Source organism: Spea bombifrons, chromosome 7, assembly GCF_027358695.1.
Source record: "Spea bombifrons isolate aSpeBom1 chromosome 7, aSpeBom1.2.pri, whole genome shotgun sequence".
Lineage (NCBI taxonomy): Eukaryota > Metazoa > Chordata > Amphibia > Anura > Pelobatidae > Spea > Spea bombifrons.
In genome coordinates this window covers 28449790-28472148 of record NC_071093.1, presented here as the reverse complement: position 1 = coordinate 28472148, position 22359 = coordinate 28449790, and the positions used below count along the sequence as shown (strand labels likewise).

Genomic DNA, 22359 nt, shown 5'->3' with positions numbered 1-22359 from the left:
AGTGTTCAAAGCAGGCCGGTCGCCTGAATACTTCAGCTAGGAATAATGGAATAGGACTCCAGTTCTATTTTGTTTTCCGGCCCGGACACGGAAAGAATTGACAGATTGATAGCTCTTTCTCGATTCTGTGGATCGTGGTGCATGGCCGTTCTTAGTTGGTGGAGCGATTTGTCTGGTTAATTCCGATAACGAACGAAACTCCTCCATGCTAACTAGTTACGCGGCCCCTGGCGGTCGGCGTCCAACTTCTTAGAGGGACAAGTGGAGTTCAGCCACACGAGATCGAGCAATAACAGGTCTGTGATGCCCTTAGATGTCCGAGGCTGCACGCGCCCTACACTGAACGGATCAGCATGTGTCTACCCTTCGCCGACAGGTGCGGGTAACCCGCTGATCCCCGTTCATGATAGGGATTGGGGATTGCAATTATTTCCCATGAACGAGGAATTCCCAGTAAGTGCGGGTCATAAGCTCGTGTTGATTAAGTCCCTGCCCTTTGTACACACCGCCCGTCGCTACTACCGATTGGATGGTTTAGTGAGGTCCTCGGATCGGCCCGCCGGGGTCGGCGACGGCCCTGGCGGAGCGCCGAGAAGACGATCAAACTTGACTATCTAGAGGAAGTAAAAATCGTAACAAGGTTTCCGGAAGTGAATCTGCGGAAGGATCATTAATGGGATCAAAGCCGCGAGAGGCGGATCGGGGGACACGAGCCAAACCCGATGCTTGTGCTCTGCGAGACGTGTGAGAAAAGGAAACCCCAGGGTAGGGGAGAGCGGAGGGCGGGGGCGGGCGGAAGCCGGCGGGCGAAAGCGCCTGCCTCTCCCGCAAGGCTCTCCTCCGAGAGAGCGTCTCGCGACTCTTAGCAGTGGATCACTCGGCTCCTGCGTCGATGAAGAACGCAGCTAGCTGCGAGAATTAGTGTGAATTGCAGGACACATTGATCATCAACACTTCGAACGCACCTTGCGGCCCCGGGTTCCTCCCGGGGCTACGCCTGTCTGAGGGTCGTTCCCGAGTCGATCGCCTCCCCCCCTGCCGCCCCGGCTGGGGCTGTCGCAGGGGTCGGTATTCCCCCTTCTCCTCCGTCCCTCCCAAGGCCAGACCTCCCCGCCCAGGAGCGCGAGGGGACGCGTCGGGCTCGAACCCCGGGTGCCCGGGGTCGTGGCCAGAGGCCAGAGGGGACCAGCGCGACTCAGACCTCAGATCAGACGTGGCGACCCACTGAATTTCCTAATTTACTAAGCAGAGGAAAAGAAACTAACCAGGATTCCCCCAGTAACGGCGAGTGAAGAGGGAAGAGCCCAGCGCCGAATCCCCGGCCGCCCGGGGAAGCGGGAAAAGTGGCGTAAGGGAGACCGGACCGCCCCCGCCGTCGCTTGGGGACCCAAGTCCTTCTGATCGAGGCCCAGCCCGCGGACGGTGTTAGGCCGGTAGCGGCCCCTGGCTCGACGGGACCCGGTCTCCTCGGAGTCCGGTTGTTTGGGAATGCAGCCCAAAGCGGGTGGTAAACTCCATCTAAGGCTAAATACCGGCACGAGACCGATAGTTGACAAGTACCGTAAGGGAAAGTTGAAAAGAACTTTGAAGAGAGAGTTCAAGAGGGCGTGAAACCATTAAGAGGTAAACGGGTGGGGTCCCGGAGGATTCAACCCGGCGGGCCATGGCCAGCCATTGCCGGTGCCCGCAGACGCCGCCGACCTCCCCCCGCCCCTTCACGGGGGCGCGGAGCGGGCCGGGGCAGGTGGCGCCACGGCCCGGATGACCCCGCAGGGCGCATTTCCTCCGCTGCCCCGAGTCGGCTGGGAAGGCGGCCGGGGGGCACGGGTCGGCTGTCACAGGGCGGCCCCTCTTTCCCCGGCGTTACAGACCCCCTCAGGCAGCAGTATCGCCATGGCGGCGGGCCGCGGGGCAGGGGAGGGGGGACGGGGCCCCCCCGCTCCCGGCGCGGCTGTCAACCGAGGCGGACTGTCCTCAGTGCGCCCCGTCTGCGCTGTCGAGGCGGGAGGGCCCACGCTTTAACCAGAGGGGTGCCAGGGGTCAGCGGCGATGTCGGTGACCCACCTGACCCGTCTTGAAACACGGACCAAGGAGTCTAACGCGTGCGCGAGTCAGTGAGTGTGTCTGTCTCTCTCTCTGTGCCAGTGACTGTGTGTGTCTCTCTCTCTGTGCCAGTGAGTGTGTGTGTCTCTCTCTCTCTCTGTGCCAGTGAGTGTGTGTCTCTCTCTCTGTGTCAGTGAGTGTGTCTCTCTCTCTCTCTCTCTGTGCCAGTGAGTGTGTGTGTGTCTCTCTCTGTGCCAGTGAGTGTGTGTGTCTCTCTGTGCCAGTGAGTGTGTGTGTCTCTCTCTCTCTGTGCCAGTGAGTGTGTGTCTCTCTCTCTGTGCCAGTGAGCGTGTGTCTCTCTCTCTCTCTCTCTGTGCCAGTGAGTGTGTGTGTGTCTCTCTCTGTGCCAGTGAGTGTGTGTGTCTCTCTGTGCCAGTGAGTGTGTGTGTGTCTCTCTCTCTCTCTGTGCCAGTGAGTGTCTCTCTCTATGTGCCAGTGAGTGTCTCTCTCTCTGTGCCAGTGAGTGTCTCTCTCTCTCCCTCTGTGCCTGTGAGTGTCTCTCTCTCTGTGCCAGTTAGTGTCTCTCTCTTTGTGCCAGTGAGTGTGTGTGTCTCTCTCTCTGTTCCAGTGAGTGTGTGTCTCTCTCTCTCTGTGGCAGTGAGTGTGTGTCTCTCTCTCTCTGTGGCAGTGAGTGTGTGTCTCTCTCTCTCTGTGGCAGTGTGTGTCTCTCTCTCTCTGTGGCAGTGAGTGTGTGTCTCTCTGTGGCAGTGAGTGTCTCTCTCTCTCTCTGTGGCAGTGAGTGTGTGTGTCTCTCTCTGTGGCAGTGAGTGTGTGTGTCTCTCTCTCTCTCTGTGGCAGTGAGTGTGTGTGTGTGTCTCTCTCTGTGCCAGTGAATGTGTGTGTCTCTCTTTGTGCCAGTGAGTGTGTGTGTGTGTGTCTCTCTCTGTGCCAGTGAATGTGTGTGTCTCTCTCTGTGCCAGTGAGTGTGTGTGTGTGTGTCTCTCTCTCTCTGTGTGCCAGTGAGTGTGTGTGTGTCTCTCTCTCTCTGTGCCAGTGAGTGTGTGTCTCTCTGTGCCAGTGAGTGTGTGTGTGTCTCTCTCTCTGTGCCAGTGAGTGTCTCTCTGTCTCTGTGCCAGTGAGTGTCTCTCTGTCTCTGTGCCAGTGAGTGTCTCTCTTTGTGCCAGTGAGTGTCTCTCTCCCTCTCTGTGCCAGTGAGTATGTGTCTGTCTCTCTCTCTGTGCCAGTGAGTGTCTCTCTTTGTGCCAGTGTGTGTCTCTCTCTCTCTCTGTGCCAGTGAGTGTCTCTCTCTCTCTCTCTCTCTCTCTGTGTGTCAGTGTGTGTGTGTGTGTGTCTCTCTCTCTCTGTGCCAATGAGTGTCTCTCTCTCTCTTTCTGTGCCAGTGAGTGTGTATGTCTCTCTCTGTCTGTGCCAGTGAGTGCGTGTCTCTCTCTCTCTGAGAGAGAGAGAGTGCGCGCAGCTCACTCTAGTTAAGCCAGGGATCTCAACTCTACTGCACATCATTTTTAAGTGAATAGACTCATTTGTTATAGACTAAATGTCATGTCTGTAATTGAGACCTTCACAATGTATATGAGAATGTGATAAAATAAAGCAGCAGCTGTATATGTTTCAAAATAATAGTAATAATAATAATATACGTTCACGAATAATTAAATGAACATAACGCATGTAATATATCTGGAATTGCAATTAAAAATCCTTTTTTTTCATTAACTAGATATTTATACTGTTTTCTTCTTCTACAGTCTATCTCAACCACTCACAACATTAACTTTTTAGTGAAATGGGTAGATTAATAGATTACGTCCTCATGGTGGCAGTTTTTTGGAATAGGAGCCAGGCATAAGCTGTTGCCCACGGAGTATTGTGGAGCGGACAAGTGCAAAGGTAGTGGGAACAGCTCAGGTGTGTGCGTCGGACAGCCAAACACAATGGAGAATATCCAAGAAAGGCTCCATTGGCTGTGTCTTTCACCTGCTCAGATGATTAGGGACCACACAGGGTTAAGGTGTGAATCCAGGACAGATGGAAGACAATTGGAGTCATGAAAAGGACACGTCAGTACTCATTAATACAACAATTATTATTAGGAATATCTATGGGTATGTTATGAAACCGCGTTAGAGTAAATAAAATCTAATAGACAATGTTTCTGGAATTTTTCTTGCCTTTATGACCATGGCAAGACCATGGAAACAAGATTTCTCACTATGAACTGTCTAGTTCCTATTCCTGTAAGGGACCTGTGTGAGCTGGAGGTATGAAAGTCCTTTAGCTGGATGGAAACTAGATTTCTCACTGTAAACCGTCTAGTTTCTATCCCTGTAAGGGACCTGTGTGAGCAAGATATATGAGTCCCTTTGCAGTATAAGAACTAAGGATTGTTATCCTTGTAAAGGACCATTGTTAGCTGAAGGTATAAAAGTCCTTTAGCTGGATGGAAGCTAGATTTCTCACTATGAACCGTCTAGTTCCTATCCCTGTAAGGGACCTGTGTGAGTTGGAGGTTTAATTGTCTCTTGGCTGTATAAGGACCTGCGTGAGCTGGAGGTATGAAAGTCCTTAAGCTGGATGGAAACTAGATTTCTCACTATGAACCGTCTAGTTCCTATCCCTGTAAGGGACCTGTGTGAGCTGGATATATGAGTCCCTTTGCAGTATAGGAACTAGGGATTGTTATCCTTGTAAAGGACCATTGTTAGCTGAAGGTATAAAAGTCCTATAGCTGGATGGAAACTAGATTGTTCACTATGAACCGTCTAGTTCCTATCCCTGTAAGGGACCTGTGTGAGCTGGAGGTATGAAAGTCCTTTAGCTGGATAGAAACTAGATTTCTCACCGTAAACCATCTAGTTTCAATCCCTGTAAGGGACCTGTGTGAGCTGGAGAGATAAGGGTCCTTAAGCTGGATGGTAACTAGATTTCTCACCATGAACCATCTAGTTCCTATCCTTTAACAGGATCTGGCCACGATGGAGCAAAAGGTCCTTTACAGGGATAGAAACTAGCTCTCTTTACATGAGTTGGATAGTTCCTATCCCTGTACAGGACCTGACCACTAGGGGGCAAAAGGTAATTTTGCTGGATAGAAAATAGCTCACACACACTGAGCAAGCTATGTCCTATCCCTGTAAAGGACATGGTCCTTCTACCGGATAGGAACTAGTCGCAACCTTTTTAATAGTGCCAGTATTTCTTCAAATGAGCAGTCTTTTGGTGTCGCAGGAATTATCAATGAGCGGACAGTATCAAAAGTCTTAGATCCAATAACACTCAGTAACACAGTTCTTTTCTGAATAGCATCAACCACCTTATTCGCCTCCAGGAAAAACACTAACCTGTCAGCATATGAGTCCCATGAAGATGGATTAGCCAGATCAAATTCCTCCATGTGCCCCAGAGAAGCCATGCTGGATACATTTGTATATGTATAAATCCAACAAAAAAAGAAAAGTTCAACTTCCTCACTCTGGCTGAGTTTTTATATTTTTTCTGCAGTGTCCATTAAATGAAATCCCATCCTCGTTGCCAGTTTACTGTATTTGAATATTATGTAGATATTGCTCACAAACACAGACAAGCAGTGGAACATAACTTTACTTCAGTAGCCACATGCACCAGATTAACCCCTTACGGACAATAGGGGTTATTACTCGTAGTATAATGTGGGACAATGGCTCTTTTAACATTTTTCAGTGTTACTGTTTAGCTGTGATTTTCTTCTTTCTCATTTCACGCTCCCACACATATTATATATTGTCTTTTTCAGGACAAACAGGGCTTTCTTTAGATACCATTATTTTTATCATATCATCTAATTTACTATAAAAAAATGATAAAATATGGTGATTTTTTGTTAAAAAATTACTTTCTCTCAATTTTTAAACAAAAAAACTTTTACCCATCTGCAAAAACGAATGAAAAAACCTGCTAAATAGATTCTACTATTTGTCCTGAGTTTAGAAATACCCAATGTTTTTATGTTTTTTTGCTTTTTTCTGCACGTTATGGGGCTGTATAAGTACAGGTAGCGTTTTGCTATTTCAAAACCATTTTTTCCCCAAAGCTGGTCATTCTGCCCCATGTGCCATTTCGGGTATCTTTGAAGCCGGCCAATGAAATTTACCCCATCAAATCATATATTTTTAAAAACTAGACACCCCAAGGTATTTGAAATGCTGGTATTTTAACCCTTTCTATGCAATAATTCTACCACTAGCCTTTGTCAAACTTTATGGTAGTAAATTTTTTTTGAATTTTTTTCACACACGTTGTACTTCAGGTATAAATTTACCGCTCCTGGTATATGTCCCTGTCAAACACCCCCCAATATGTGTTCAGTGACATGTCCTGAGCGCAGTGATACCCCCCATGCAGGGGTTTGTTGGGTTATTTGGGAGGTAAAAGGCCACCTTTGTGAGGTGTGGATTTTTTTGCCATTTAGACATCTGGTCACTCTGTGCCCACGTCCCATACTTGGGACATCTTTGAAGCCGGCCAATTCAATTTACTCCATCAAATCTTAATTTTTTTAAACTAGGCACCCTATGGGCATTTATAATGCCAATATTTTAACTCTTTGCGTGTGGGAATTTTTTGGGACGATACAGCGCTAATTGTAGGTAACGCTAATTGTGTATAAAAAAACTTATACATATATACCTATTTGCACTTTTTTCGTGACAGTAGGTAATTATTTTTACATGTAACTATATATATATATATATATATATATATAATTTTTTTTTTTTTTTTTTTTTTTTTACTATACACTGAGGTTAAATGTGTATTTTAAAAAAATGTGTATAGTTAAAAAACGTCATTGCCTCAATGAAGAGGCAGGCTGGAATGGGGGGGGTGAGTGACTGACAGACCAGGTCACTGTGAATCACGGCGATCGGGAGGTTGTGAAGCCCCCCCTGGAGCATTGCAGGCTTGCCTCAATGAAGAGGCAGCCTGGAATGCCCCTCACCCGATTTGCATCGGGGGTGGGGGGTTGACAGACCAGTGATTTGAATCACTGGTCTGTCATTTAACCCACCGATCGCTGCGATCCATGGTGAATCACAGCGATCGGGAGGTTGTGAAGCCCCCTCTGGGGCATTGCAGGCATGCCTCAATGTAGAAGCAGCCTGGAATGCCCCTTACCCGATTTGAATCGGGCTCGGGGGGCGTGTTTAACAGACCGGTGATTTGCATCGCAGGTCTGTTGTTTAAACCGCCGATCTCCGTGAATTGCGGAGATCGGAAGGTTGCAAAACTTTTTTTTTTGGTTTGCCTGGATAGCCTCACTTGTGACCACTTGTGTACATGTACGGGCATTGTCGTTATCGCGTTGCACGGCAACCCCGTACATGTACGTGGATTGTCGTTAAGGGGTTAAGATATATACACAAGAGACCTAACACAACAGAACAAGTGCACATTTCCACTATGCTGCCATCTACTGGCAAAACAGACTGCATAATTCCCCAATACATAACAGCAGGATAACGCTGTCTAGGTTAACCTCTAATTTTCATAATTTTTCTAAATTTTACATGTTAACCCTGCCGCTGACACATTCTAAAATATTCCATTCTCTCATTCTCTTCATTCACATAAAAACTGTTTTCCCAACAAAACCCCAACAAGCCTTATGTTACAGTGCGGATATCCAGCTTCCCGTTCTGTTCCAGGTAGGAAAATAGGTTTACATATTCCATCACAAAGAAGAGGTGGTCCTGTTTAAGAAGTTAATTATAATTAAATAAAAAACAATTAACGTTCAGCTCTCATCCTGGATACACTATACAGTTTTATTTACTTAACCTACCACACTTTAGGCAAACTCTAGCGATTGCTTGGCCAGGGGTGTATAAAATCACTTTAAAACATCATAACTCCCATCACTCTATACTGTTCCATACAGTGGCAGAGCTGGGAGACAGAGGCCTTGCACCCCCACCGCAGGACTCCTGAAAGGTAAGTGAACTTCAAAGGGGGGAGAGGGTAGATAGTTAGGAGGGGGTAGATAGGGAGAAGAGAGTGAGATGGGGGGATAGGGGGTAGATAGGGAGAAGGGAGTGAGAAGGGGTAGATAGGGCAGAAGGGGGTGAGAATGGGTAGATAGGGAGAAAGGAGGGTAGCAAGAATATTGAAATAAAGAGTCAGAATGAGAGAGCGAAAATGAATGGATTAATGTGTGGATGAATTGTGTGAATGAGTGAGAGAATTAATGAATTTGTGAGAATGCATCAATGAATATGTGTAAATAATTTGTGTGAAAGAATAAATGATTGTGTGAATGAATTGTGTGAATGAAAGTGAATTAGTGAGTGACTGTAAAAGTGTTTGTGTTAATCATAGGTGTATAGTTGATTTGTCAAAAAGGCAAAGATGGTATAAGCAGGGTGTTTATGGGACAAAAATGGCACAGGCAGGGTGTTTATGGGACAAAGATGGCGTACACTCTGCTGTTTGGGAACGATGCTGAGCTGTTTGGGGGCAAAGATGGCATGTCCTATGTGTGTGTAATTTGGGTGCTGGTCAGGTTCTATGTGGGCAATGTGGACGCTGTTTTTTTTGGAGGGTTATTAAAGAAAGCACTATTATATGTTTAGTAAATGTTATTTAAATGTATTTATTTTACTTATAAGTTATTTATTTTTTCAGATTTCTTGTTGTTTACAGTTGACATACAGTTTACAAATTGGTGCAATAAATATTCTTGCCAACATAATTTGTAGATGTCTTTACATTTGGGGGGGGGTGCCACTTACAGGATCCGCCCCGGGTGCCAAATACTCTAGGTACGCCCCTGCCTACTACATGCCCAATCTGAACCCAACGCCCCGACCCAGGGCAGAGTTGTCCGGTGAGCCCTAAGACAAGGATCCAGCGATGTCCCTGAAGAGTAAAATCTATGTTATTTATACCACTATGATATATATTATAGCACATTATTTTACACGTCAATAGTCATAAAACATTTCAAGTGATTTCATTTGTGTTATTGTTGCAATTCTGTGTAAAATATAAAAAGTTACATCTATGGCTGTGAAGTCATAACCCTCTTTTGTGTATGGATTTTGGCTGAACTGAGAATCATAGGGGTTGCAGTTTAGCAAAAGCTGGCAATTTTTCTTACTTTAGTCTAGTAATAAAATTAATTATCATGAAGTGGAAACAATTGTAACAATGAAAAGGTTGGGAAATGGAACTTGAAGTAGTAAAAAAGCAGTTGTCTGCATCCATCATGCATACACCCGCCGACTGTCAGAACTCTGATCTCTGACAGCCGGGGAAGGTCTGCGCGATGGATGCAGACAACCCCCGCTGCTAACCGCACCTCCTTCCGGCTGCAGCAGAAGTTCTCTACGCGAATCGCCAAGTCTAAGCGGGTGAGACTTTGAAGAAGTCTCCCTGATTTAAGCTCTTCGGTCCGGGTACATCAAACACAGAACAATGTTTAATCTTAATTAAACCAACATATGGTAAAAATGGCAAAAACAATACAGTCTTTAGATACTAAAACGCTTGGTAGGGAAGGGGTTAAAAATGGAGAGCAGAAGGTCACCTGGGTTGGACCTTCATAACGTATGGTGAATTCAAGGAGTTAAAACTGCAAGTATCCTGCAAACTCTCCTGTCAGCTCTCGCTTTAGTTAATAAACCCCTTTGACTGCTTATTATACTGTAATCAACAAATTCAAATCCTTTTACAGAAAACCCTTCCAGGGGCATTTGTAACAGACCGAGGGGTTATCAGTGACTCCGACAGAGTATGTGCTGTCAGCTATGAGATGGTGATCGCCAGTGCAAAGCATCAAGTAAATTAGACTGTATTATTAATAGTATTTAACACTTTATATAGCGCCATCATATTCCGCAGCGCTGTACAATCGGTCTTATAGGTCTTATTTCACTGATAGGATGAATCATATTCAATAAAAACCTCAAAATCCCACTCATTATATGTGCAGATTCCTTCCGCTCTACGGCATCGCATGAGCCGGCGTTTGATACACATCGCATTATGCTGGACCAACGCGACCGTCTTGTAAGAGTAACTGGTCAGGGTTGCCCCTTCATGACATAATCAGTGACTTATTGCCTCATCGAACCTCAACTTAATGAATAAGTTAAAATTAAAATCAGTAATATTAATTAATATAATTAATAATTGAATACATTATAAAATTATATATATATTTGTCAGTTATAGTTAGTAATAGTATACTAGTGTAGAGTGTACTGTAGACATTCAAGACATCTACTAGTGTCTAATCTAAAATCAGTAATATCAATAATTCTATAATTCTTATCTTAATAGTTAATTAAATTAGCTATAAATAAAAGTAATAATATTAATTAATTACTACTAGCGTATAGTTCAGCTAATCTTATTAGTACTGGTGCTGCAGCTCTATAGTTTGTGCTTTGTTTTAGCAACAGTAAGAGACCAAGTCAATTTTTCTTAATTAATCTTTCATTTTATTTCATTTGTTTTGCTCACCTCAGTCCATCAGTGAAGTGAACTTGTTGGGCTAGTGAGTGCAGCCGCATAAGTGCTGTGTTTTTTTTTGATCAGCAAGCAGTGACGTTAACTGTTTTGCAAAGATTTTCTCATTTATTTTACATTTTATTTCAATTTTATTAAAAGTACCCTTAGTGTTTTGCTCACCTCAGTCCATCAGTGAAGTGAACTTGTTGGGCTAGTGAGTGCAGCCGCATAAGTGCTGTGTGTTTTTGTTCAGCAAGCAGTGAAGCTAACTGTTTTGCTGTGACATTTTATTTTATTTCTAATTTCTTTTCAAGAAAAATTGACTGTGTGATGACAACAACTGTACTAAGCAAAGCCTTAAGCTACTAGCTGTAGTACTAAAATAATTCTAATCTTCTTTAATCTTAATATATAATATATTATAAATAATATATAACAATATAAATTCTAATTCATAATCTATAATATAAATAATTCTAATTCTAAATTCTAATTCATAATCTATATTCTTCTATCTATAATACATAATATATAAGTAAATTATTTCTAATCTATTAATATTATATAACTTAATATTAATTAATAAATCATATACTGAATCTGATTTAACCTCACTTTAGCTTAGTGGGTTTGAGAGCGTCTGCCTAGAGGTAGACTTACAGTAAGGAAATATAGCTTTAGGCTAGCATAGTAGTAGGCTAAGCTCTTAGGCCCGTGTAAATTCAAATTAAAAATAAAATACTGCTAGTTATTAAATAGTTAATCTTGAGTTAATAATTTAAATAACTTTAGCACTTTGGCAGATTGCACACAACAGCACAGTGCAGTAGTGCATAGTTTTACTTTTTAAGCAGTAGCACTGAAGAGAACTTCCTCTAATTTCTTTGTCTTTAATTCGTTTTCCTTTTTTTTTATTTTTATTTTGTTTGTAGTTTTTTAAACACTACACTACACTACACACACAACACAAAATTTGAAATGGATCCTCCTTTTGGGACTAAGGAGGGACAAGCTCCATCTACCACCACCACCACCACCACCAGCACCACCAGCAGTTCTAAGATGTAGCCTTTGCGTCAGTCTAGTCGGCCAAGTAGGCCAAGCTCTCGCTTATCATTTGGGGAAGCATTGCTTGAAGGATCATCAAGTAAAGGAAAGGCACCAAAAGCAGGCAGTAGTAGTGCGGCTAGGCCCACAAGCTCTATGTTTTTTTACGGAAAGCCTAAAGCACCAGAAGCACGTTCAAAGTTAAAGGATAGCACAAGTAGTACCAGCCCAGTGACTAAAAAGAAGTGCCTTTTGCCCCAAACAGCATCTTCCCCATCCACAAGCAGCATGCAAGGTACCAAGCAGAGCCAAATTAGCAGCAAGACTTAGAGGGGTCCCAAACCAAAGCGATCTCATTCCTTTGTAGGGAAAACCACCACCATGACCACCCCCACCTCTACCGCCTCTACCACCACTAGTGCTGCGCCTACTATTCCCACTGGTACCGCCACGCCATGTCCTCCTAGTACCTCTAGCAAGCCACCAAGTCCTTACAAAACTTTTGTAAAGACAGTTAGAGAGAGGGCTACACATACTGGAACTCCACCTAGCGAGGTAGCAGAGGAGCCTGAGACTGAGAGGCCAAGTGCAGAGTCTATTCTTCCTGCTCGTACTACTACTAGTCACGAGTCTCACAAGGATATCAGTCTTAGCTCCTGCCTAGCAGGAATTCCATTCGATCTGGCTAATGAAGAACTAGACTATGAGCCAGAGGAAGTAGAGGAGATGAGTGGTCAGGAATCAGATTCCTCAGGGAGCAGTGTCCAAATGACTAGTGCACAATTTTCCCCTGAGCCTCCACCTTCTCCGCTACGATCATCACCATCACCACCACCAGCAGCAGCAGCAAAACCTAGCAAATCTAAAGCTAAAGCAATTAGCAGTCCCACTATGGCCAGTACTGTTACCACCAGTCCCACCACCACTAGTTCTGCCTCTGTTCATCCACCCCGAGCAGTAGGAGCAGCACCCAAGACACACTCCAAGGCTATGCGCGCCCCAATTTGGGAGCACTTTGAAAATGTTGAAGAAGGGCGCTATGGAAAGTGCAAACATTGTGGGAAGGTAATAAGCAGAGGGAAAGTGTCTGGCCATTTTACCAGTGCTAGCATGAAGCATCACCTCAGCACTCAACACAACGCTGTGCTATTGCGGAAAGATGCAGAAGTAAAACTTAGTGCAGGCAGCATAGCTGGTGGCCGTGGAAAAACCCCAATAGCTTCTTCTTCTGAGCCAATAGCAGCAGCAGCAGCTAGTGCTGGCAGCCAGAGACCAAGGCAGGTTGGAGCACTGCATTTTCAGCCCACCCTGGAACAATTTGTGGCATTCCAATCCAAAAGGTCAATGCCCAAACAGCAGGCCAATAAAGTAACGCGACTGATTGGTCAGTTCATTGCTGTTGGAGGGGCATCCTTCTCTATGATTGAAGGGGAGCCTTTCAAACAATTGATGGCGGCTGTGGCTTCACAATATACAGTTCCGTCACGTTCCACTTTCAGCAGGAACATTGTCCCCTCATTGTATCGGTCCTGTGTTGGAGCAGTGAAAGAGGAGCTTTCCAAGGCTGCTGGTCAGTCTGTTCATTTCACTACAGATTTGTTGAGTGCACCTAGCGGCCAGCATGCCTTTCTTTCTTTGACAGCACACTGGTGGCAGCCTGGTGTGTCTAAGGAAGCTGCTGCAGCAGGCTACTGATCTTTCTTTCTCCATGCAGAAGTGATGGATGAAAAGCACACTTCCCAAAATATTCTGCATGCAATGAGGAAAATGTTTAGCCTTTGGGTGGGAGCAGAGGCGGGCACCAATGTTGAAGTTGGTTTTGTGGTAACTGACGGAGGTGCCAATATGGTGAAAGCGCTGCGAGATGGTCATATTGTTTGTGTGCGCTGTGCAGCCCACATCATCCATCTTGTAGTGAAGGCAGCAATGTCAGAAGGAACTAATGTGGCAGCAGTAGTTCTGTCCCGCTGCAGAAAGATCGCTGGGCACTTTCACCATAGTGTTAAGGCTAGCCAACTTTTGAGGGAAGAGCAAGAGAGGGCAGGTCTTCCCGTACACTGCCTACGTCAGGATGTCAGTACACGGTGGAACTCCACGTTAGACATGCTGGAGAGGATTTTGGAGCAGCAGAGGGCAATCCATAATCTTGCCTCAGAGCACAATATTGGGATTACATCTCCATTGAATAGGGAGGATTGGACAGTGATCGCCCAGCTAGTGGCAGTCCTTAAACCATTCAGGGATGCCACAGAAAATTTAAGCTCAAACTCTGCCAGTCTGGCCCAGGTAATCTCAGTGTTCTCCCATCTAGGCAGCAAGATGGATGTGTTCCTTGAAAACCGTGAGGCTGTTCAAGGCGGCACTCTACATCCTGACGTAGCAGCCATAGTCAGGAAGCTGAAGGATCTGCTAAAAGTACACCTTCGCAAACGAATGGAAGAGAGTCCCGAAATGATGCTAGCGTGCCTTTGTGATCCAAGAATTAAGGGAAAGCTAGCTTTGAAATTTAATGTTCTCAGTAGCTACCGGGAGCAATTGGTCAACAAGGTGCGTAACTGGCAGCGTAAAATGGGAATGCTGTCCGAGGAGGGAGAGGTGCAGGAGGAGGAAGAGATGATGTGGTCTGCTACTCCTAGCAGCAGCATCAGCAGCAGTGCCACAAGCATCACAACACAGCTGAGTGGAGCAGCTGCGTTTTGGGAAGAGGCACTTGGGAGTATAGTTGGACCATCTGACAGAGCTAGCAGCAGAAAGGAGAGTAGTGCTGCTGAAATGGTCAAACTTTACCTCTGTGGAGCGATGACGTAGCACGTAAGCGTGCTCGCGCGCGGCGTTCTGGAGTCCTGGGTTAGGGAACCTCGAGTTTTTTCCCTCCGATGCTGAATTGCATTAACCGGCAAGGCAGTGATTTTGGTGCCGCTCTTTAGCCTCAAACTGGCGCGGTGCTGAGTTGTTTCCTACTGCCTCTGTTTGTCCGATTCGGGTTCCTTCGATTTTGGTTGTTTTTTTTTTTTTTTTTTTTCTTTTTTCTTTGACTCCTGACTCACCGTGGTCGCCGCACTTAAATATTTGCTGACGGACCGCTGCCAGTTTTGAAAACAGCTACAACAGTGCTGATACCGGCTATTAATGAGCTTGTGAGCTTGGCGAGGTGCGGTGCTGTATCGAATGAAGACGGCGTCAAAGCAGGTACACGTGCGGTCGACCAGTTGGCGGTGAAAAAAAAAAAAAAAAAGCACTACATAGTTTTTTATTACATACTGATATATGGATTAACTCTGAGGAAATTAAATTTGTGCCTATAAAGAAGAAAAGAAAGCTATCTAAAGCTATCTAATACAATTTTTTATTGTAACAAGGCTTCCTCCTTCTCAGTATTACTCCCCTCTCTTCATCTGATATGGCTGAAACATGTATATTGGAGAACTGAATATATGCTTATTGGGACCTGCAAGTTTTGGAAGATATACATCATTTTAAATTCACAGATAAACCAATAGATCTATGCTATATTTCTGTTTGATCAACTAAACAGCTATATGATCTTTTTTTTTTTTTTTTTTTTTTCCCTATGTGCTGGACTAACTATATGGTGATAAATGTGTAAAATACATTGGGATTAATCAAATAACTAATAGAACAAATGTTTTACACCTGAATTGGATTAAAGATATTCATCTGAGAGTTAACTCTATGACTACTGGGAATAACAAGGTATGGAAGCCCGATATTGTTACAGACAAGTCGCTTGGTGCTCAACTAACCAAATAGACATATGAACGGCAGCCTTTTGAAGTACTAAATCATAACAGACAGATATATGATTTTACTCCATACTTATTGGGCCTCTGTGTGTTTGATTATCAAACGGTGGAGAGAGGGAGGAAGAAGGGAAGGAAAAAGGAAGGAAAAATAAAAACATATAAAAACAAAAAGAAAGAAGAAGGGAAAGGAAGGGAGGGAAAAAAAAAAAAAAAAGGCTAAGTGAAGAAGGGATAAAGAAAAAGACAAGAAGAAAGAGGAAAGAAAGGAAAGGAAAGAAAAAAGGAAAAAAATAACAAGCCAAAAGATGGCATCAAAAAAAGCGCCAGAAAAATCTACAAAAAGAGATAAAAGAGAGGATAAAAAAGACAGAGCGGAAAAAAGACTGTCCTTTTTTTCTCCTCAAACTTCAAAACCTGAAAAAGGAAGATCAGATATAGATGCCGCAATGAATAGATCAAGCTCAGGTGAAGAGGAACAACATAGCATGACTCTACCTCCCTCAGATCCATTACCACAAATTCAAGAATATATGAATATGGCACTTGACAAACAATTTGAAAAAATAAAACAAGAAATACATTTACAGGTACAAGATCTGAGAACTGACTTTTTAGCGCTTGCATTTAGAGTCAAAACAAATGAAGAGAAAATAGAGAATTTAACAATGATGGATCTAATACATAAGGATAATATCAAACAGTATGATATGAAAATTGACATCATTGAGCAAAAATTGGCGGATATAGAAGATCAATCACGACGACTAAATTTGAGGATAAGAGGGATAGCAGAATCTATATCCAAAGATCAGTTGGAAAAATATCTCAAAGAATATCTATTACAAATTGGAATATATCAAAAAGACCAGACGATAGTATGGGAACGATGCCACAGAACGATGAAACCAGCAAATCTACCCTCAGAGACTCCCCGAGATATTATGATCTATTGTTTAGATCTACGTACAAAAGAAAAAATATTGAAAGCATATAGAGAAGCAACACCACAGGAACCATTTCTAAATATTAAGATTTTTCCGGACTTATCTTACCATACGCGCATGAAGAGACGGCAATATGCACACTTGACTGAGATCTTAAGGCAAAAACAAATTCGCTATCGTTGGGCGTTTCCAGTTAAAATAATTCTAACTTATGAATACAAAACGTGGACGTTAGATTCGCCTGAAAATTTGAGAAAATGGCTAATTGAGCATAAAATAACAGAAGCAGCAAACTCTTAGTATCGGAGGTTTTTTTTTTTTTTTTGTTTTTTTTTTTGATATGTAATAACTACTATTTTTTCCACACAACTTGATCACTCTATGTAACATCGGAGATAGATGAGAATAGAATTATTCCACTGATATAGATATAAATTAAGCAATATCGATACGATTTTTCATTGAAAAATACCCGTGGCACAATAAATACTGGAACACATAGGGGTTCTGATATTTAGCATATAAGTACTAATAACATGTTAATTATATACAATAGTATTTTTTTTTTTTTTTTTTATTCACATAATTTGATCACTCTTATGTAAAAGGGAAATACTACACTGAATGCAGAATTAGACACGAAATAAGTAAAACATAATTTCTAAGAAATTTCTAAGAAATGTGGCACAATAAATACTGGAACACATAGGGGTTCTGATATTTAGCATATAAGTACTAATAACATGTTAATTATATACAATAGTATTTTTTATTTTTTTTTTATTTTTTTTTCACATAATTTGATCACTCTTATGTAAAAGGGAAATACTACACTGAACGCAGAATTAGACACGAAATAAGTAAAACATAATTTCTAAGAAATGTCTAGTTTATTAGAATGAAATTAGATAATATTGATAGTTGAGATAGCACAGGGGAACTACTTTATTAATTATAGGTATAATTTAAGCAATATTGCTATGATTTTGTATTGAAAAGTGGTTGTGGAACACTAAATATTGGAACACATAAAGGTTGTGATATTAACATATAAAAAACAATAGCACGTTTTTTTTATCTAATAGTATTTTTTTTTTTTTTTTTGTCACAGAATTTGATCACTTTTATGTAAAAGGGAAACATTATACTGAATGTAGAATTAAACACGAATTAAGTAATATATAATTTCCAAGAAGTATCTAGCTTATTAGAACAAAATTAGACAATATTGACATCTGAGATAGCACAGGGGAATTACTTTAACGTTTATAGATATAAATTAAGCACTACTGAGATGATTTCGTATTGAAATACAAAGGGGTTGTGATATCAGCATATAAGCATTAATAGTACGTTATTTCTACCCAATAGTATTATTTTTTTTTTTTTATTATTTTTTTTAACGAGGCAAAATATGTACTATCTAATACGTATAAATTTGAATATTCTCATACAAGAGGGAATAAGTAATTATCATAAAGTTAGATTTAACATAATACATATATTCTTAAGGAAGTTATAATTTATTTATAATAAAATCTCATAGCACAGCTGGATTAGGTAACATTGTTAAGAATATTATTAATATTATAATTTTTTACTTTATTCATTTACATAATTGGGTCACTCTTATGTAAAAGTGTAATATTACAACGAATGTAGAACTAGACACAATATTAAGTATCATATAATTTTTAAGAAATGTTCAGCTCACTATAATAGATTAAATTATTAATAACTTAATAATTAAGATAGTACAGGGAATTATTCTACTAAGTAATTCTGATATGACTTTGCACTGAAAAATGCTTGAGGACCACTAAATATTGGAACTAATAGGGTTTGTGACATTAACATATAAGAGTTAATAGCAGGTTAGATATTCCTACCATAAGAAGTATACATATATTTTTTTTTATTTTGTCTATTTATTTTTTGGGTTAATTTCACATAAAAAAGAATTACTATATTGGCATTGGCCACTAAGTTAGATGTAAATTAATAAATATATCCTTAAGGAATTGATAATTTATTAGTATAAAATTACATAGCTTAGTCATACTAGGTAATATCGTTTTTTTTTTTTTTTTTTTTCTCCTGTTTCCCTGCCCAGGGCTCCTATTTGCCATTGGAGAGATGGCAAAACAGTTCTACAACCCAGGGGGTGATTGTAGAAGTAGGCAGCGCTATGTGGTGTATCACTGCCTACCAATATATGTTTTTTATGTGTTGTTTAAATATTGTATGTTGATTTATGTCGATTCCAATTTTAATTATTCCAAGTTTTATATGAGGTCTAGTAGAAAGATTAACAACCTAAACGCTAATGGGCTGGATTAGATTTGGCACAATTAATACGCAAGGGCTTAACTCCCCACAAAAGAGACTTCTAGCTTCACAGAGATTGTGGAAAGAAAAAATAAATGTTGTCTTCCTACAAGAGACACACTGGCGAATAAAAGATAAAACTAATATAAAAAATCAGAACTACCCCACATCTATAGAAGCCTCTTTAACAACAAAAAAAAAAAGAGGTGTAGCAATTCTATTAAAATTAAAAAAAAAAAAAAAAAAAAAAAAAAAAACTTTACCTCTGTGAAGTTCCTTCTGCGCCTAATGTTGATCCTCTTAGCTACTGGGATGAAAAGAAGAGTGTGTGGCCTGCACTCTCATGGGTTGCGCAGCAGCTACTATCATGTCTGCCAACCACTGTTCAAAGTGAGCGCGTGTTTTCTATGACTGGAAACATACTGAGCCCACAGCGCTCACGCATGGCACCTCATCTGATGGAGCAGATTGCCTTTCTTAAATTCAATCTGCCCAAGTTGGGTTACCCAGCTCTTAGCTTGGAAAGTTAATTTTTTTTCTCTCTAATATTTAAGGTAGTTTCTCCCCCTGGTTGCACGTGTTTGTGGTGTGGCAACGTCTGCTACCTCCGCCGGTGTAGCCAATTTACGCTAGGGCCTAGTGTCTGAGTACGGTAAGTCCGCTCTCAAACGCCATGGACTGACAGACTTTCATGCTTTGCCCTGGGGTGAAACAGGTGAGCGGGTCGTCAATTGCCCACTCATTCACCTTTTTCCTTTTCCAACGCTGCTGCTGGTGGTGGTGCCAGCATCTTTTGCCAGTTCGCTTCCTGGCTGAAATCATGCCTCAAATGTCCCTAATGGAGAGGGTAGTTTCTCCCCCTGGTTGCACTTGCTGCGCTGTGGCAATGCCTGCTACGTCCGCCGGTGTAGCCAATTTACGCTAGGGCCTAGTGTCTGAGTTCTGTAAGTCCGCTCCCAAACGCCAAGGACTGACAGTGTTCGGATGCTTTGCCCTGGGGTGAAACAGGTGAGCGGGTCGTCAATTGCCCACTCATTCACCTTCTTCCGTTTCCAACGCTGCTGCTGGTGGTGGTGCCAGTATCTTTTGCCAGTTCGCTTCCTGGCTGAAATCATGCCTCAAATGTCCCTAATGGAGAGGGTAGTTTCTTCCCCTGGTTACACTTGCTGCGGTGTGGCAATGCCTGCTACCTCCGCCGGTGTGGCCAATTTATGCTAGGGCCTAGTGTCTGAGTTCTGTAAGTCTGCTCCCAAAACGCCAAGGACTGACAGTGTTCGGATGCTTTGCCCTGGGGTGAAACAGGTGAGCGGGTCGTCAATTGCCCACTCATTCACCTTTTTCCTTTTCCAACGCTGCTGCTGGTGGTGGTGGTGCCAGTATCTTTTGCCAGTTCGCTTCCTGGCTGAAATCATGCCTCAAATGTCCCTAATGGAGAGGGTAGTTTCTCCCCCTGGTTGCACTTGCTGCGGTGTGACAATGCCTGCTACCTCCGCCGGTGTAGCCAATTTACGCTAGGGCCTAGTGTCTGAGTTCTGTAAGTCCGCTCCCAAACGCCAAGGACTGACAGTGTTTGGATGCTTTGCCCTGGGGTGAAACAGGTGAGCGGGTCGTCAATTGCCCACTCATTCACCTTTTTCCGTTTCCAACGCTGCTGCTGGTGGTGGTGCCAGTATCTTTTGCCAGTTCGCTTCCTAGCTGAAATCATGCCTCAAATGTCCCTAATGGAGAGGGTAGTTTCTCCCCCTGGTTGCACTTGCTGCGGTGTGGCAATGCCTGCTACCTCAGCCGGTGTAGCCAATTTACGCTAGGGCCTAGTGTCTGAGTTCTGTAAGTCTGCTCCCAAACGCCAAGGACTGACAGTGTTTGGATGCTTTGCCCTGGGGTGAAACAGGTGAGCGGATCGTCAATTGCCCACTCATTCGCCTTTTTCCGTTTCCAACGCTGCTGCTGGTGGTGGTGCCAGTATCTTTTGCCAGTTCGCTTCCTGACTGAAATCATGCCTCAAATGTCCCTAATGGAGAGGGTAGTTTCTCCCCCTGGTTGCACTTGCTGCGGTGTGGCAATGCCTGCTACCTCCGCCGGTGTAGCCAATTTATGCTAGGGCCTAGTGTCTGAGTTCTGTAAGTCTGCTCCCAAACGCCAAGGACTGACAGTGTTTGGATGCTTTGCCCTGGGGTGAAACAGGTGAGCGGGTCGTCAATTGCCCACTCATTCGCCTTTTCCAATTCTGCTGCTGCTGCTGCTGGTGGTGGTGCCAGCGTCTCTTCTCTGTCAGTTCGCTTCCTGGCTAGTGTCATGCCTTAAATGTCCCTAATGGAGAGGATAGTTTCTCCCCCCTGGTTGCACTTGCTGCGGTGTGGCAATGCCTGCTACCTCCGCCAGTGTAGCCAGCTTACGCTAGGGCCTTGTGTCTGAGTTCTGGAAGTCCGCTCCCAAACGCCAAGGACTGACAGTCTTTGGATGCTTTGCCCTGGGGTGAAACAGGTGAGCGGGTCGTCAATTGCCCACTCATTCACCTTTTCCAATGATGCTGCTGCTGCTGGTGGTGGTGGTGCCAGCGTCTCTTCTCTGCCAGTTCGCTTCCTGGCTAGTGTCATGCCTCAAATGTCCCTAATGGAGAGGGTAGTTTCTCCCCACTGGTTGCACTTGCTGCGGTGTGGCAATGCCTGCTACCTCCGCCGGTGTAGCCAGCTTATGCTAGGGCCTTGTGTCTGAGTTCTGTAAGTCCGCTCCCAAACGCCAAGGACTGACAGTGTTTGGATGCTTTGCCCTGGGGTGAAACAGGTGAGCGGGTCGTCAATTGCCCACTCATTCACCTTTTCCAATGATGCTGCTGCTGCTGGTGGTGGTGGTGCCAGCGTCTCTTCTCTGCCAGTTCGCTTCCTGGCTAGTGTCATGCCTCAAATGTCCCTAATGGAGAGGGTAGTTTCTCCCCCCTGGTTGCACTTGCTGCGGTGTGGCAATGCCTGCTACCTCCGTCAGTGCAGCCAGCTTAGGCTAGGGTCTTGTGTCTGAGTTCTGGAAGTCCCCTCCCAAACGCCAAGGACTGACAGTCTTTGGATGCTTTGCCCTGGGGGTGGAACAGGTGAGCGGGTCGTCAATTGCCCACTCATTCGCTTTTCCCAATTCTGCTGCTGCTGGTGGTGGTCCCACCGTCTCTTCTCTGCCAGTTCGCTTCCTGGCTAGTGTCATGCCCAAGATGTCCCTAATGGTAAGGGCAGTTTCTCCCCCCTGGCTGCGTATGTTTGCGGTGTGGCAACGCCTGCTACCTCCGCCGGAGTGGCCAGCTTACGCTAGGGCCTAGTGTCTGAGCTCTGGAAGTCTGCTGCCAAACGTCTAAGACTGACACTGTTTGGGTGCTTTGCCCTGGGGTGAAAAAGGTGAGTGGGTCGCCAATTGCCCACTCATTCGCCTTTCCCATTTTTCAATGCTGCTGCTGGTGGTGCCAGCATCTCTTCTCTGCCAGTTCGCTTCCTGGCTAGAGTCATGCCCAAAATGTCCCTAATGGTAAGGGCAGTTTCTCCCCCCTGGCTGCGTCTGTTTGCGGTGTAGCAACGCCTGCTACCTCCGCCGGTGTAGCCAGCTTACGCTAGGGCCTTGTGTCTGAGCTCTGGAAGTCTGCTCCCAAACGCCAAGGACTGACAGTGTTTGGATGCTTTGCTCTGAGGTGAAACAGGTGAGTGGGTCGCCAATTGCCCACTCATTCGCCTTTCCAATTTTCAATGCTG

General features: G+C 43.8%; 1 protein-coding gene and 1 non-coding gene across 2 annotated transcripts; both read left to right on the top strand.

Annotated features, from left to right (window-relative positions):
* Positions 1-857: 857 nt before the first annotated feature.
* On the top strand, positions 858-1011 carry LOC128502487 (5.8S ribosomal RNA). Its single transcript, XR_008355123.1, has one exon. It is a non-coding gene; the product is annotated as a 5.8S ribosomal RNA (ribosomal RNA).
* Positions 1012-1410: 399 nt separating this feature from the next.
* L1TD1 (LINE1 type transposase domain containing 1) lies at positions 1411-16603 on the top strand. Its single transcript, XM_053471958.1, has 2 exons — positions 1411-1561; positions 15552-16603. The coding sequence occupies exon 2, from the start codon at positions 15665-15667 to the stop codon at positions 16601-16603; it is 939 nt and encodes a 312-aa protein (XP_053327933.1). The 5' UTR covers positions 1411-1561; positions 15552-15664.
* The last annotated feature ends 5756 nt before the right edge of the window (positions 16604-22359 follow it).